At 40.2% G+C, this 16,572-nt stretch overlaps 1 protein-coding gene across 2 annotated transcripts in view; it reads right to left on the reverse strand.

Moving 5' to 3' along the window:
- Positions 1-6,928: 6,928 nt before the first annotated feature.
- Positions 6,929-16,572, reverse strand: part of TRIM67 (tripartite motif containing 67) — a 193,666-nt gene continuing 184,022 nt past the window's right edge. For both annotated transcript variants that reach the window (XM_075862704.1, XM_075862703.1), the window contains exon 10: positions 6,929-8,564. In XM_075862704.1, coding sequence (XP_075718819.1) covers positions 8,496-8,564 — 69 coding nt within the window. In that variant the 3' untranslated portion in view covers positions 6,929-8,495. The remainder of the gene's footprint in view (positions 8,565-16,572) is intronic.

Here is a 16,572-nt window from a genome sequence, read left to right on the forward strand (position 1 = left end):
AGAATCAACTGAAGCCTCTGGTGCCGATGTGTCCTCGCTCGTCTGACACAATGCAGGACCTGTGAGTGACGTCACAGCGTGATCTGGCAGAAGCTGGGCGTTCTGAAGAGAAGTGGATGATACTTCTCTTCAGAGCGCCCAGCTAGTAAAGGTATTAAAAACGCCCCAATGTACGCACATAATACACGCCCACTTGGACTTTTACTTTTAAACACACCCACTTGGACTTTTGCAAGCCTCATTTGCATAACTACAAAAATGGTCATAACTTGGCCAAAAATGCTCGTTTTTTAAAAATAAAAACGTTACTGTAATCTACATTGCAGCGCCGATCTGCTGCAATAGCAGATAGGGGTTGCAAAATCTGGTGACAGAGCCTCTTTAAGTAAATTATTAAAACCTTTAATAAAAATATTGAAAGAATCAAAATCTTGCGCAATTTATCCCAACGTAATATGAGTTATTAAAAAATAAGGCCGGGAGGTGGTAGTAGTGGAATAAAAAAATAAAAAAAAGACATTACTCACATGACAGATCCTCCAGCAGTTACAAACCGTAAACCCATTGGGTATTTGGGCACGTCATCACTCTAACCATGTCAATAAACAGGGGATCTCTTGTAATCTCGAGTATTGGCAATTTTTTCGTTTAATCACATTTTCCCACCTGGCCACATTTTTTATTAACTCGGAAAACACCTTTAATCCATACATTTATAGCCCTTCTCTCCCTCCTCCTTGAAAGGTATGTGTTATAAAGACAACCCCTGTCTACATGACCTACTAGGGCATATGTACGTCATAAGGGATGGTCCCATGCCAGCATAACGCAGGCGGATTCCAGGAGCTGAACCTCACTGATTAGCTGATCTTTAAAGGCTGTCTTTAGAGAAGGCGTTGTTTTTATGAGGCAACCCTTTTATTTCCCCCTGTTCCTTAGCTAACGAACGTATTTTTTTCCTCCCGTAAATACTGGCGTAAATACGGGTCCATTGTCACACGTATTCGACACGTATTCCACCAGTAGTTACGGACCCGTGCCCGTAAATACGGGTCCGGTGTCACCAGTATTCCACTTGTATTTACGGACCCGTTTTCTCTGCACTAATCAGCAGCCTCTTCTCTCTATCAGGATAGAGAGATGGGGCAGCCCTTTCGGGCAGAGTTTCTGCAGCGTTTGAAAGTAAAAAAAAAGTTCATACGTACCCTGGCTGTTGTCTTGGTGAGCGTCCCTCTTTTGACATCCAGTCTGACCTCCCTGGATGACGCGGCAGTCCATGTGACCGCTGCAGCCTGTGATTGGCCCTGTGATTGGCTGCAGCAATCAATGAAACGTCATCCCGGGAGGCCGGACTGGAGGAAGAAGAAGAAGAGTTCTGGGTAAGTTAACTTTTAATACTATTAACTCCAGGGGTAGTCACTGTCCCGGGTGCTGAAAGAGTTACTGCCGATCAGTTAACTCTTTCAGCACCCTGGACAGTGACTATCCCATGACGTCGCCTAGCAAGACTTCTATGGGCCAGCCCGTGCCGTTATTACGGCCTGAAATAGGACATGTTCTATATTTTTCAACAGCATGGGCACCTTCCTGTAAGCATACGGGAAGGTACCCGTGGCCAATAGAAGTCTAAGGGCCCATAATTACGGGCGGTAATTACGGCTCGTAATTACGGGCGTTTTTACGTTCGTGTGCATGAGGCCTAACAGAGCAGAATTTTAACAGCTATAGTGGAAAGAACATAAATACAGAGTAGTTGAAAACCCCTTTAAATATACTTATGTTATAATTTTATAGTATCACTGTCACTTAATCACAGATTTTCTGCCAGGTTCAACTTAACCTGTAGTATACATATTATAATGCAAAAAAACAAAAAAAAAAAACAATTACTATGGCACTATTCTATAAATGCCTCTTTAAGGATGTAGTCACACAGTGTGGCTTTGCCGTGCGGCCAAAAACTGCACAAAGAAAATGCATTCATTTTTGCCGTGATTTTCCGCGGTTTCCTTGCTAACTGCAAGACTGTGGCAAATCGCAGTAAAAATGCATGTATTTTCAGTGCAGTTTTCGGCCGCAGGGGCAAAACCGCACCATGTGTATACACCCTTAGGGTAGCAACACACATAACGTATTCAGTGCGGATACACTGCGTTAAGCTGCGCAGCATATCCGACCCTGAACACCGCAGAGAATGCCGTCCGGAAAATGGCACCACATTGTGATGAGCTTTTCTGGCGGAATGTCCATTGCGAAGCAGCCCTGAAAAAAAAACCAAAAAAACTGTTTATACTTACCCCCCTCTTCTCGGCGCGTAGTCCGGCCTCCTGGGATGACGTTGCAGGCCATGTGACGCTGCAGCCTGTGATTGGCTGCAACGGTCACATGGCCTGCAGCGTCATCCAGGGAGGCCGGACTGGAGAAGACGCAGGGAACTCTGGGTAAGTATAACTTTATTCGTTTTTAGTAGAGTTCACCTTCCTATTGATTCTTGACTGCTAATGCTGTAATTAATGTGACGTTCTATCTTTTTGCTACATAGTCTGCAAATGAAAAATCTATTGCATTTGTCATTTATTGTCACTAATTTCTCACACATTTTAGCCTTAGCTATCGGAAAACCACTGACAAGCTACTGTTGACATATATAGAGAGAGAGAGAGAGAGAAAAACATAGAACACAGTTACGGCACCAGGAATTCAAGGTAGATGAAAACAGGGTAGATTTATTCACCTCAAAACAGCGACATTTCGGTTCAACAGGAAGCTTTCTCAAGCTATAGAAAGGTTCCTGTTGAACCGAAACGTCGCTGTTTTGAGATGAATAAATCCACCCTGTTTTCATCTACCTTAAAGTCCTGGTGCCGTTACTGGGTTCTATGTTTTTCTCTATCTAAAAAAAAGGGGAATTGATTCATCCCCTGGTGACGAGCACATGGCCTGATTTTCTGGACCCGTGGAGTGCTGTGTTCATTTGCGCTTGGACTGTATGTATATATATATATATATATATATATATATATATATATATATATATATATATATATAAATATGATAGACAGAGATAAGATGCTATATATAGAAGACATAATTGCTGTTAAGCTCCGCCCACTAGTTCAGGGACAATTGAGAATTAGAGTATGTTCACACGCTTAACAAAAAACGGCTGTAAAATACGGAGCTATTTTCAAAGGAAAACAGTCTCTGATTTTCAGATGTTTTTTAAGCATCAAGCGTTTTTGATGCGTTTTTTTATGACCGTTTTTGGAACTGTTTTTCTATTGACCCAATGAAAAACGGCTCCAAAAACGGATCAAGAAGTGACATGCACTTCTTTTTTACTGGCCATTTTTTTACGCGTCGTTTTTAAAAACGGCCGTGTAAAAAATGCCCCGCGGGAAAGGAACGCCGTTTTTATGATTGAAATCAACAGGCAGATGTGCGCCTGTGCTATTGATTCCGTCGGAAAACCGGAAACCTGCCGGAATGGTGACGAGCGGAAACAATTAGCAATGTTTACCGTTGATATCAATGGTGATGGAAACGGAAGCTGTGGTTTCAGTTTCACTTTCCATTGCGGTGTTCACCCGACGGAAACCTCCGATGGAACCCCAGAACGGAAAGCGAACGGTGATGTGAACAGGCCGTTAGTTAGTCATCTATAAGTGAGCTCACAAAGTGAGTTAGCTGTCTCTTCATCTGACTGGATTTTGTGAGTGCCAGACCTTTCCCCGCCTGCAAGTGTGTTCCTGTGCACCACAGAGGCTTACCATGCATTCTAGTAGTCTGGGACAGCTGCTATCTTCATTTTTTTGCTCAGAGATTCAATAAAAGAACTAGGATCCATTCTTCATAAAAACAAGATATGCCTCTCTATGAGTACAGCGGGGCCACGGAGAGATAATTGGTTTCTAGCCAAAGGATATTCTGTAAACTGGACAGACAATAGAATGCTTCCTTTTTTCTCAAATATAAACGGAGAACTCCTTCAGGGTGAATAAAAGCCCCTTTTAATAAAAAATAAATAAAAAAAATGACTATAACAACGAATGAGATCCCTTATTTTATCTACCAAAAGAGCGTCATACATGAGCAGTGTCCAACATTGTGGACTACTGTGTAGATGGTAGGAGAACCTGTGAAAGAATGCTATAACTGCTTAAAACTCAGCAAAGAAATAAGCTATTAAAGGGGACTGGTCACCTCTCCTGACATGTCTGTTTTAGTGAATACTTGTATTCCCCATAAAATCACAATTCTGGAACATCTTTTCTTCTGCATTTTGTGTTGTGCTGTTCCTTTGTTATTACTCCTAGAAATGTATGAATTCATTGACAACTGGGTGTTACAGATGTGTCCTCCCTTAACTTATCTTTAAGGATTCTTTCACAGAGCCTCCAATGCAGATGAGAATAGAGCGTAACCCGACATATTCCGAGATGTGTGGCCCGAGATGTTAAACAAACATGTAAAAAATGATAAACTTCCAATGGATGCCTTTGACGGATTCCATCAGTCGTTTATAAACACCAATGTTAAAAAAGCGCATACGTCTAACGTCTACATTTTTTTTAACCAGATATCTGTGACTGATGCTTTTTAATGGGTGTCATACGTCGCCCATCCATCGCCAATAGCCTCCCATGTTAAAAAATTAGTTCGTTTATTTACTGGGTGGCACGAGATTATATTGAATTGGTATCATGGCAAATTGTTGAAGAACAGTTGGGCCCAGTTCACACAATTTTTGGGCCCTGATTTTGACGTGGAAAACACATCTGAATGAGTGCCAAAATACGCCCCCAAATCTTCTTACATTGATTTCAATGGGAGTCAGAGGCATTTTTTTTCCTGAGCATTTTTTGACTGCTCGCGGCAAAAAAAGGGACATGACCTTTCTTGAGGCGTTTTCCGCCTCAAAAACCCTATTGAAATAAATAGGAGACAGAAAAAACTGACGCGAACGGCTGTGGCCGTTTTTTCTCAGGTCTTTGCCTGTTGAAAAAAGTGGTAAAAAAAATGCATAAAAAAATGCATCAAAAAACCTCAATAAATGCGTGTGGTGCAAAACCACTTAAAAAAAATGGATCTGATTTTCCCAGGCAGAATTTACTGCCTGCAACAAACTGATCCCAAAGGTGGAAACATCTGTACCATTCCTCTTGCCAAAAGGGCGGGTCCCTACACTGTCTGAGACTGTGAGCACTGATTGGACGGTGTCAGACTGTGTGGGGACTCCCCCCCAACTGGTTCTGTGTTAGGGTTTTCTGTTGATCTACTCCATCATAGAAGCAGAAGAATGAGAAAACAGGGCCGCCGGATAAATCGCATGATGGAAATTAATGGTGCCGCTGGAACCCCTTGACTTAATGGATTCCGTAGGGTCTCTGTCATAGTGTCTGTTGTTTTGCCAGAAAACATAGCGTAGCATACTGTGTTATTATGTACACCCCAAAAAATTATTTGAACAGAGCCTAACACTCAATTGTCAATTTATTCATAAATTTGAAAGAAGATTAACAGAGGAACGGTGCAACGCAGAGTTTTGAGAAAATATGCTCTAGAATCATTATATTATGGGGAATAGAAGCATTTACTAAAACATACATGTCAGGGGGGGGGGTGGCAGGGCCTCATCTAAGTCTCAGATAACATATATAAGGTACTCTAAAATGTAAACTGCTCAGGCATTAGAATTCCCCTTTAGACCATAGGCAAATCGTTTAAAATGTACGTTAACAAGAATGACAAATAGATCGCCCTTAATTTTTTTAATTCTGATGAACAGCGGGTGTATTGGGGGTTGGTCCCGGAATGATCAAACATTGATGGCCAATCTTAAAGAGGCTCTGTCACCAGATTTTGCAACCCCTATCTGCTATTGCAGCAGATAGGCGCTGCAATGTAGATTACAGTAACGTTTTTATTTTTAAAAACCGAGCATTTTTGGCCAAGTTATGATCATTTTTGTATTTATGCAAATGAGGCTTGCAAAAGTCCAAGTGGGCGTGTTTACTGGGCGTGTATTATGTGCGTACATCGGGGCGTTTTTACTACTTTTACTAGCTGGGCGTTCTGACGAGAAGTATCATCCACTTCTCTTCAGAACGCCCAGCTTCTGGCAGTGCAGACACAGCCGTGTTCTCGAGAGATTACGCTGTGACGTCACTCACTTCCTGCCCCAGGTTCTGCATCGTGTCGGACGAGCGAGGACACATCGGCACCAGAGGCTACAGTTGATTCTGCAGCAGCATCGGCGTTTGCAGGTAAGTCGATGTAGCTACTTACCTGCAAACGCTGATGCTGCTGCAGAATCAACTGTAGCCTCTGGTGCCGATGTGGCCGACACGATGCAGGACCTGGGGCAGGAAGTGAGTGACGTCACAGCGTGATCTCTCGAGAACACGGCTGTGTCTGCACTGCCAGAAGCTGGGCGTTCTGAAGAGAAGTGGATGATACTTCTCGTCAGAACGCCCAGCTAGTAAAAGTAGTAAAAACGCCCCGATGTACGCACATAATACACGCCCAGTTGGACTTTTACTTTAAACACGCCCACTTGGACTTTTGCAAGCCTCATTTGCATAAATACAAAAATGGTCATAACTTGGCCAAAAATGCTCGTTTTTAAAAAATAAACAAGTTACTGTAATCTACATTGCAGCGCCTATCTGCTGCAATAGCAGATAGGGGTTGCAAAATCTGGTGACAGAGCCTCTTTAAGGATACAGTCCAGACAAAAAGATAGGTGCACACGTCCATGTGATTAACATGTTTTTCTAAATAAAAGTTTTTTATTTTATTACTCTTTTAGCTGCTGGAACCACCTATCTTTTTGTCTGGACTGCATCCGACCTGGCCCGGCCCACTGCCTGAGTTTCTTGCACCTGCCTTCCACATGCCTGAACCAAACTCCACTCTCAAGCATTGGTGAGCAGATACTATTCTTTTCGTTTTTTATTGTTTAATGCTAAGGATAGGTCATCAATGTTTTACTTATCGAAAAAAAAAACTTTAATTTATTTTTTAAGCCTTTTCATTCAAGATGTACAGTTTATAGGACAATACAACATGAATATTTCTGTAAAAAGGCAAATGAGGAAAATCTGGCGCTTTTATCCTGAAACCATTTACATAAAGAATATGATTTATATGAAATAAACTTGACATTAATCATGAGAGCACATTATAATGTTCATAACATACATGAAACTGTCCACAGATTTAGTCAAAGAGCATATTAAAATACTGTATATATTTACAGATCCTAAGTACTTAGCACTTAAACAGCTCTCACATTAATGAACCCAACTCACTGCTTTAAATTGTTCATGAAAAGTTTTCATTAACCCTGTAAAGACTTAAACTGGCCATAGACAATAGATGAAAATTGGCTGAAGCAAATTATTCAAAGTTTTTAGCAAATAATTGGGCCAAATATTTCACACAAAAAAGTCCAGCACATAACAGATTTTGGCCACAAAATAAACTGAACAGGTTGAATTTTTCAGTCATTCATGGCATAGCATTGGCTGTTCTTAAGCTTGCTGGTTGATGATGATAGACCAGTCACAAAAATAAGCAAGTGCACTTTTTGACAGGCGGGTTATATCAGTGGAGGCACTCGTATACGCATGGAGCCATTGGCTGACTTCCGCACACGTCAACAGCCATTTAGTTTGTTGTTCAGGGCATCTGCTCAATGAGGCTGATAAAAACTCTAAAGTCTGTGGCCAGCTGCACACTAGTAAATCACCCTGTATCCAATGATGCCTGTCAGACAGTACAGCTCCTCCATATCCTGGAATCATTCTTCCTCTTTCAGGCAACAGAGAGACCATAGTACATGGACTTTCATAGTACAGTTTAGCACCAAAGGCTGCATTTAAATACACATATACAATACATATCACAAACTACAATAACCATTTGTTTTACCCAATAATTTATGCTCTTATACATGTCTTGATTACAATTAACCGGTCAGAAACATGAGCATTCAGGGACTGGACAAAATTAAGTCAGGTTCAAAAAAATCTATTAATATGTGTAGAAAAAGTGTAGCAAAAAATGGCAAAACAATCATACTGATTTTAAATTAATTAAATCATAATGATAAAAGAGAAAACATAAAGCTAAATGAAGACTAAATAAAGAAGAAATTCAACTATGCAGTATGATCCTGAGGAAGGAATAAGTGCCCCCCCCCCCCCCGAACACATATATTCCCAAGATCTATTTATTTCAATCCCTGTCTGAAGATGATTTAATAACAAATAAACACGCAGATTTGGATTTTGTATGATTTCATGTACAATAGGACATTTAAACAGCAAGGTTTTTTTTCGCAAATTTGACACTTGTTTACCTTGCTTCCCTGCTGATTTTATTATTTTTATTTTTTAGCAAATGTTGACTGCTATGTTATGTAATGCTAACATCCAGTTATAAAAGATTAACCTGTGAAATGGGGCTTCAATGTTTTAAAGGTTAGTTGATTAAAGCTTAGTTACTGCCTTGGTCTGCCTGAAGTTCGTTGGTACCTCCAAGCCTGTATGAAGCGTAACCTGTGGAGACAAAAACCATGGGAGATTGAGGTTGCCTTTTATGACTACAACAAGCATCATACAGTGGACTCAAAATATATCTTAAAAATTGCATGATGAAAATAGAGCAATATAACTTTTTACAGATTGGAAGAGTTCAGTTTATCTCCCAATATCAAAGGAACCTTTAAGCACACTGTGGTGCAATTTCCCTCGTATGTAAAATGTTAAATGAATATGTTATTATGAGTTGCCCCATTGTACCCATGAGGACGCCTTCTCGGTGAAACATGTCAGTGGCTTTGTTAAATGTTTTTAACATACCATCAGCTCATAATACATTGTGGGATAGCGGTCGGCAGAGGCTTCCCTCTAGTATAGATAGTATATTAATTCTGCTGCTGTCAGCAGAGACTGACCATTACATCTATACAGGTCCTTCTCAATGAATTAGAATATCATCAAAAAGTTAATTTATTTCAGAAATTCAATTCAAAACGTGAAACTAATATATTATATAGATTCATTACACACACAGAGTGATCTGTTTCCAGCATTTTTCTTTTAATGTTGAAGATTATGGCTAACAGTTAATGAATTACCCAAAATTTAGTCCCTCAGAAAATTAGAATATTGGGTAAAAGTTGAAGATTGTAGACTCATGGCGTCACACTCTAATCAGCGAATCAACACAAAACACCTGCAACGGTTTCCTAAGATTTTAAATGGTCCAACAGTCTGGTTCAGTAGGCTACACAATCATGGGGAAGGCTGCTGACTTAACAGTTATCCAGAAGGCTGTAATTAACACCCCTCCACAAGGAGGGTAGGCCACAAAAGGACATTGCTAAAGAAGCTGGCTGTTCACAGAGTGCTGTATCCAAGCATATTAATAGAAAGTTGAGAGGAAGGAAAAAAAGTGTGGTAGATAAAGGTGCACAAGCAACAGGGATAACCGCAGCCTTGAAGGGATTGTCAAGTAAAGGCCATTCAAGAATCTGGGGGAGACTCACAAGTAGTGGACTGCGGCTGGAGTCAGTGCTTCACGAGCCACCACACACACCGACGTATCCAGGACATGGGCTACAACTGTCACATTCTTTGAGACAATGTCAGAAGCGTCTTACCTGGGCTAAGGAGAAAAAGGACTGGTCTCTTGCTCAGTGGTCCAAAGTCCTGTTTTTACATAGTTACATAGTTAGTATGGTTGAAAAAAGACACATGTCCATCAAGTTCAACCAAGGGATGGGAAAAGGGAAGTAAAAAAAAAATCTACACAAAGGAGCTAATATTTTTTTGTTCTAGGAAATTATCTAAGCCTTTTCTAAAGCCATCTACTGTCCCTGCTGTGACCAGCTCCAGCGGTAGAGTATTCCATAGATTCACAGTAAAGAAGGCTAGTTGCCTCTGCATGTTGAACCTTTCTTTTTCCAGACGGAGGGAGTGCACCCTTGTTTATTGAGGGGGTTTTACATGGAACAGGATTGCACCATATTTTTTGTATGTGCCATTAATATATTTATATAAGTTAATCATGCCCCCCCTTAGTCGTCTTTTTTCAAGGCTTAATACATATAGTTACATAGTTACATAGTTACATAGTACGGTTGAAAAAAGACACATGTCCATCAAGTTCAACCAAGGGACGGGAAAAGGGAAGGAAAAATCTCTACACATAGGAGTTAATACTTTTTTTTTCTAGGAAATTATCTAACCCTTTTTTAAAGCCATCTACTGTCCCTGCTGTGACCAGCTCCTGCGGTAGGCTATTCCATAGATTCACAGTTCTCACGGTAAAGAAGGCTTGTCGCCTCTGCAGGTTGAACCTTTTTTTCTCCAGACGGAGGGAGTGCCCCCTTGTTTTTTGAGGGGGTTTTACAAGGAACAGGATTTCACCATATTTTTTGTATGTGCCATTAATATATTTATATAAGTTAATGATGTCCCCCCTTAGTCGTCTTTTTTCAAGGCTAAATAGGTTTAATTCTTTTAATCTTTCCTCATAACTTAAATTCTCCATGCCCCTAATTAGCTTCGTTGCTCTTCTATGTATTTTTTCCAACTCCAGGGCATCCTTTCTATGAACTGGAGCCCAGAACTGAACTAATGCTCACTAATGCTTTGTAAAGTGGCAATATTACATCCCTGTCCCGTGAGTCCATGCCTCTTTTAATACAAGACAATATCCTGCTGGCCTTTGAAGCAGCTGATTGACACTGCATGCTGTTATTGAGTTTATGATTTACAAGTACACCCAGATCCTTCTCAACAAGTGAATCCGCCCTAGGACATATGATGCATGCAGGTTGTTGGTACCCAGATGCATAACTTTACATTTATCTACATTAAACTTCATCTGCCAAGTGGATGCCCAAACACTTAGTTTGTTTAAATCTGCCTGCAATTCATGAACATCTTCCATAGACTGAACTATATTACATAGCTTGGTGTCATCTGCAAAAATAGAAATAGTGCTATTAATCCCATCCTCTATATCATTAATAAATAAGTTGAATAATAGTGCTCCCAGCACTGAACCCTGGGGTACACCACTTATTACCGGGGACCATTCAGAGTAGGAATCATTGACCACAACTCTCTGGATACGGTCCTTGAGCCAATTCTCAATCCAATTACAAACTATATTTTCTAAACCTATAGTCCTTAATTTACCCATTAGGCGTCTATGGGGGACAGTGTCAAATGCCTTTGCAAAGTCCAAAAACACTAAATCCACAGCGGCCCCTCTGTCTAGGCTTCTGCTTACCTCTTCATAAAAACAGATTAGGTTAGTTTGACAACTTCTGTCCTTAGTAAAACCGTGCTGGCTGTCACTTATAATACTATTTTTTGTCACATAATATAGTATATAATATATAGTCCCTCAATAGCCCCTCAAACATTTTCCCCACGATGGATGTTAAGCTTACTGGTCTATAATTACCCGGGGAAGACCTAGAGCCCTTTTTAAAAATCGGCTCCACATTTGCGCTGCGCCAATCCCTTGGCACTATACCAGTCACTAGAGATTCTCTGAATATTATGAAAAGGGGGACAGAAATAACTGAACTAAGCTCTTTAAGAATTCTAGGGTGTAACCCATCTGGTCCCGGGGCCTTGTGCACATTTATTTTATTTAATTTAGCTTGGACCATATCTACATTCATCCAATTCAGTATATCAACTGATATATTAACATCACTGCCACCGGCTACATCAGCTGCTCTTTCTTCAGTTGTATATACAGAGCTAAAGAACCCATTTAGTAACTCTGTCTTCTCTTGATCCCCTGTGACCAACTCCCCATTACCATTATCTAGGGGTCCTATATGTTCAGACCTTGGCTTTTTAGCATTTATATACTTGAAGAATTTGGGATGTGTTTTACTATCCCTGGCCACCTGCCTTTCATTTTGTATTTTTGCTAATTTTATTACCTTTTTACAGATTTTATTAAGCTCTTTATATTTTACAAAGGCTGCAGATGTACCCTCAGATTTGTATTTTTTAAATGCCCTTTTTTTGTCATGTATTGCCCCTTTCACAGAAGGTGTAAGCCATGTGGGGTTTAATTTGAGTCGTTTATACTTGTTACCTATAGGAATAAATTTTGCACTATAATAACTCAAAGTAGATTTGAAAATCTCACATTTATCATTTGTACCATTATTTGACATTAGTTCTTCTCAGTCTATATCCTGAATTGCAGCCCTCATCCTGGGGAATTTGGCTTTCTTAAAAATAAATGTTTTTGCCCTCCCAGCCTGCGTTTGTTTTTTACAGTATAGGTAAAATGTAACTATATTATGATCACTGTTACCGAGGTTTTCACGAACATTGACATTCCCAACAAGATCTGCATTATTAGAAATGACCAGATCCAACAGAGCTTCACCTCTAGCCGGGTCTTCCACAAACTGGCCCATAACATTTTCCTGCAACAAGTTGAGGAAATGTCTCCCCTTTGCAGTTGAAGCTGAACCATGACACCAATTAATATCCCGGAAATTAAAATCTCCCATTATCACTACAGTACCTGCCTGTGCAGCCCGCTCCATCTGTTTATATAGCTGAACTTCCATCTCCTCAGTTATATTGGGGGGTCTATAGATTACACCAAAAGTAATTTTTTCAGTGTTTACCTCCCTTTCTAGTTCCACCCACAAGGTTTCAACCTCCTCACAGTATTCACCCACTATTGTCTCTTTCACACTCGCCTTCATATCATTTCTCACATACAGACATACACCACCACCTTTCCTATTTGTCCTGTCTTTCCGAAAAAGTGTAAAACCCTGTAGATTTACAGCCCAGTCATGTGAAGAGTCCAGCCATGTTTCAGCAACACCAACTATATCTATATTTTCTTCCAGTATCAAGGCCTCCAGCTCCCCCATTTTGCTTGCTAGACTTCTGGCATTTGTGAACATACACTTTAAAGAGGCTCTGTCACCAGATTTTGCAACCCCTATCTGCTATTGCAGCAGATAGGCGCTGCAATGTAGATTACAGTAACGTTTTTATTTTTAAAAAACGAGCATTTTTGGCCAAGTTATGACCATTTTTGTAATTATGCAAATGAGGCTTGCAAAAGTCCAAGTGGGTGTGTTTAAAAGTAAAAGTCCAAGTGGGCGTGTATTAGGTGAGCACATCGGGGCGTTTTTAATACTTTTACTAGCTGGGCGCTCTGTAACATCCTCTTCTCTTCAGAACGCCCAGCTTCTGACAGTGCAGAATCAACTGTAGCCTCTGGTGCCGATGTGGCCGTCACGATGCAGGACCTGTGAGTGACGTCACAGATCTGCACTGTCAGAAGCTGGGCGTTCTGAAGAGAAGAGGATGTTACTTCTCTTCAGAGCGCCCAGCTAGTGAAAGTATTAAAAACGCCCCGATGTACGCACATAATACACGCCCACTTGGACTTTTACTTTTAAACACACCCACTTGGACTTTTGCAAGCCTCATTTGCATAATTACAAAAATGGTCATAACTTGGCCAAAAATGCTCGTTTTTTAAAAATAAAAACGTTACTGTAATCTACATTGCAGCGCCTATCTGCTGCAATAGCAGATAGGGGTTGCAAAATCTGGTGACAGAGCCTCTTTAACTTGCCTGTCAGTTTTTCACTTTTATCACAAATGTGATTTGACATTATTTGGGCATTTTTATTTACACTGCTGTTTTGTAATGAAAGGATCTCCTTATCTTGTGGTCTAGTCCTCTCCCCACATTCTGTTTCTCCCCCCACCAATATAGTCTGACCCCTCTCTAACCTGGCTACCCCTTTTTTTTCTACATTGACCTCCCTCCTCAGCCCTAGTTTAAATACTCCACCACCCCAGCTAGAATTCTCTCCCCCAGCACAGCGGACCCCCTTCCATTTAGGTGCAAATCATCTGCAGAATACAGTTTGTACCCCAATGAAAAGTCAACCCAAATCCTTCTCCTCTACACCAAGACTTCAGCCATGCATTTAACTCCCTGAGCTCCCGCTGTCTTTCCTGTGATGCGCATGGCACAGGCAGTATTCCTGAGAATACTACTTTGCAGGTCCTTCCCTTCAGCTTGTAGCCTAGTTCTTTAAAATTATTCTTAAGGCTCCTCCACCTACCATTTATTCTGTCGTTGGTACCGACATGGACCACGACAGCTGGATAGGTTTAGTTCTTTTAATCTTTCCTCATAACTTAGATTCTCCATGCCCCTTATTAGCTTCGTTGCTCTTCTTTGTATTTTTTCCAACTTCAGGGCATCCTTTCTATGAACTGGAGCCCAGAACTGAACTGCATATTCTAGATGAGGCCTCACTAATGGTAATATTACATCAATGTCCCACGAGTCCATGCCTCTTTTAATACACGACAATATCTTGCTGGCCCTTGAAGCAGCTGATTGACATTGTATGCTGTTATTTAGTTTATGATTTACAAGTACACCCAGATCCTTCTCAACAAGTGACTCCCCCAGTGTAGCTCCCCCTAGGACATAGGGTTGTTCGTACCCAGGTGCATAACTTTACATTTATCTACATTAAACCTCATTTGCCAAGTGGACTCCCAAATACTCAGTTCCGCTTGCAATTCACAAACATCTTCCATAGTCTGAACTATATTACATAGCTTGGTGTCATCTGCAAAAACAGAAATAGTGCTATTAATCCCATCCTCTATATCATTAACCCCTTAGTGACCAAGCTTGTTTGGACCTTAATGACCAAGCCAAATTTGTCAAATCTGGTATGTGTAACTTTATCAGAGAATAACTCTGTGAAAGTTTTGAATATCCAAGTAATTCTGACATTGTTTTTTCGTCAAATGTTGTACTTTATTTTAGTGGTAAAAGTAGACTGATACGATTTGTGGAAAATTAATTAAAAAAATAGAAAAATGTAAGAAATTTTGTAAAAATTATCATTTTTCCCTATTTTTAACTGCAATAGATCACATATGTACATACATACTGTACAATTTTGTTAATTAAATATATATTTCCATCTCTTTACTCTATTTTGGCAGCACTTTAATAATAATAATAATAATAATAATAATAATTTTTGAGCAATTTAGAAGACTTTTGATAAATTTTGAAGTACATTTTGTTTTCCTGCACCAAGCCAGGTTTTCAGAGGCTCATATGTGTCAGAATGGTGGAAACCCCCACAAGTGTCCCCATTTTGAAAACTACACCCCTTAAGGTATTTATTAAGAGGTGTTGTAAATATTTTGACCCCACAGTTTTTTTGTAAGAATTCATGCAAAGCAGGCATAAAAACATATGATTTCACTTTTTTCATAAAAGTATCACTTTGAAGACCGATTTCTTTGTAAACGCGAACATAAGAATGAAGAAACACACCCCAAAATCTATCACCCTGTTTCTCCTGTTTTCAAAAATGCCCCCATTGTGACCCTAATGCGTTGCCTGGACACACGGCAGGGCCCGAAAGGGAGGGAGCACCCGGAGGCTTTCAGGACTCATATTTTGCTTGAAAATGTTTTAGACCCCACTGTACATTTGGAGAGGTTTTTAACTACCAGAACGATAGAAACTCCCCATAAACGACCCCATTTAGAAAACTAGACCCCTTAAGGTATTTATCTAGGGGTATAGTAAGTATTTTGACCCCACAGTTTTTTGCTAAATTTAATAAATAGGTGAAAAAAAATAAAATTTCACATTTTTCATAAAAGTGTCAGTTTGAAGACCGATTTCTTTGTAAAGCGACCATAAGAATGAAGAAACACACCCCAAAATCTATCACCCTGTTCCTCCTGTTTTCAAAAATGCCCCCATTGTGACCCTAATGCGTTGCCTGGACACACGGCAGGGCCCGAAAGGGAGGGAGCACCCGGAGGCTTTCAGGACTCATATTTTGCTTGAAAATGTTTTAGACCCCACTGTACATTTGGAGAGGTTTTGAACTACCAGAACGGTAGAAACTCCCCATAAACGACCCCATTTAGAAAACTAGACCCCTTAAGGTATTTATCTAGGGGTGTAGTGAGTATTTTGACCCCACAGTTTTTTGCTAAATTTAATGCATAGCAGGTGAAATTAAAAAAAACAAAACACTTTTTATATAAAAGTATCACTTTGAAGACCGATTTCTTTGTAAAGCGATCATGAGAATGAAGAAACACACCCCAAAATCTATCACCCTGTTTCTCCTGTTTTCAAAAATGCCCCCATTGTGACCCTAATGCATTGCCTGGACACACGGAAGGGCCCGAAAGGGAGGGAGCACCCGGAGGCTTTCAGGACTCATATTTTGCTTGAAAATGTTTTAGACCCCACTGTACATTTGGAGAGGATTTGAACTACCAGAACGATAGAAACTCCCCATAAACGACCCCTTTTAGAAAACTAGACCCATTAAGGTTTTTATCTAGGGGTGTAGTGAGTATTTTGACCCCACAGTTTTTTGCTAAATTTAATGCATAGCAGGTGAAATTTAAAAAAAAAACACTTTTTATATAAAAGTATCACTTTGAAGACCGATTTCTTTGTAAAGCGACCATGAGAATGAAG

The sequence above is a fragment of the Rhinoderma darwinii genome, chromosome 4, assembly GCF_050947455.1.
Source record: "Rhinoderma darwinii isolate aRhiDar2 chromosome 4, aRhiDar2.hap1, whole genome shotgun sequence".
Classification (NCBI taxonomy): Eukaryota; Metazoa; Chordata; class Amphibia; order Anura; family Rhinodermatidae; genus Rhinoderma; species Rhinoderma darwinii.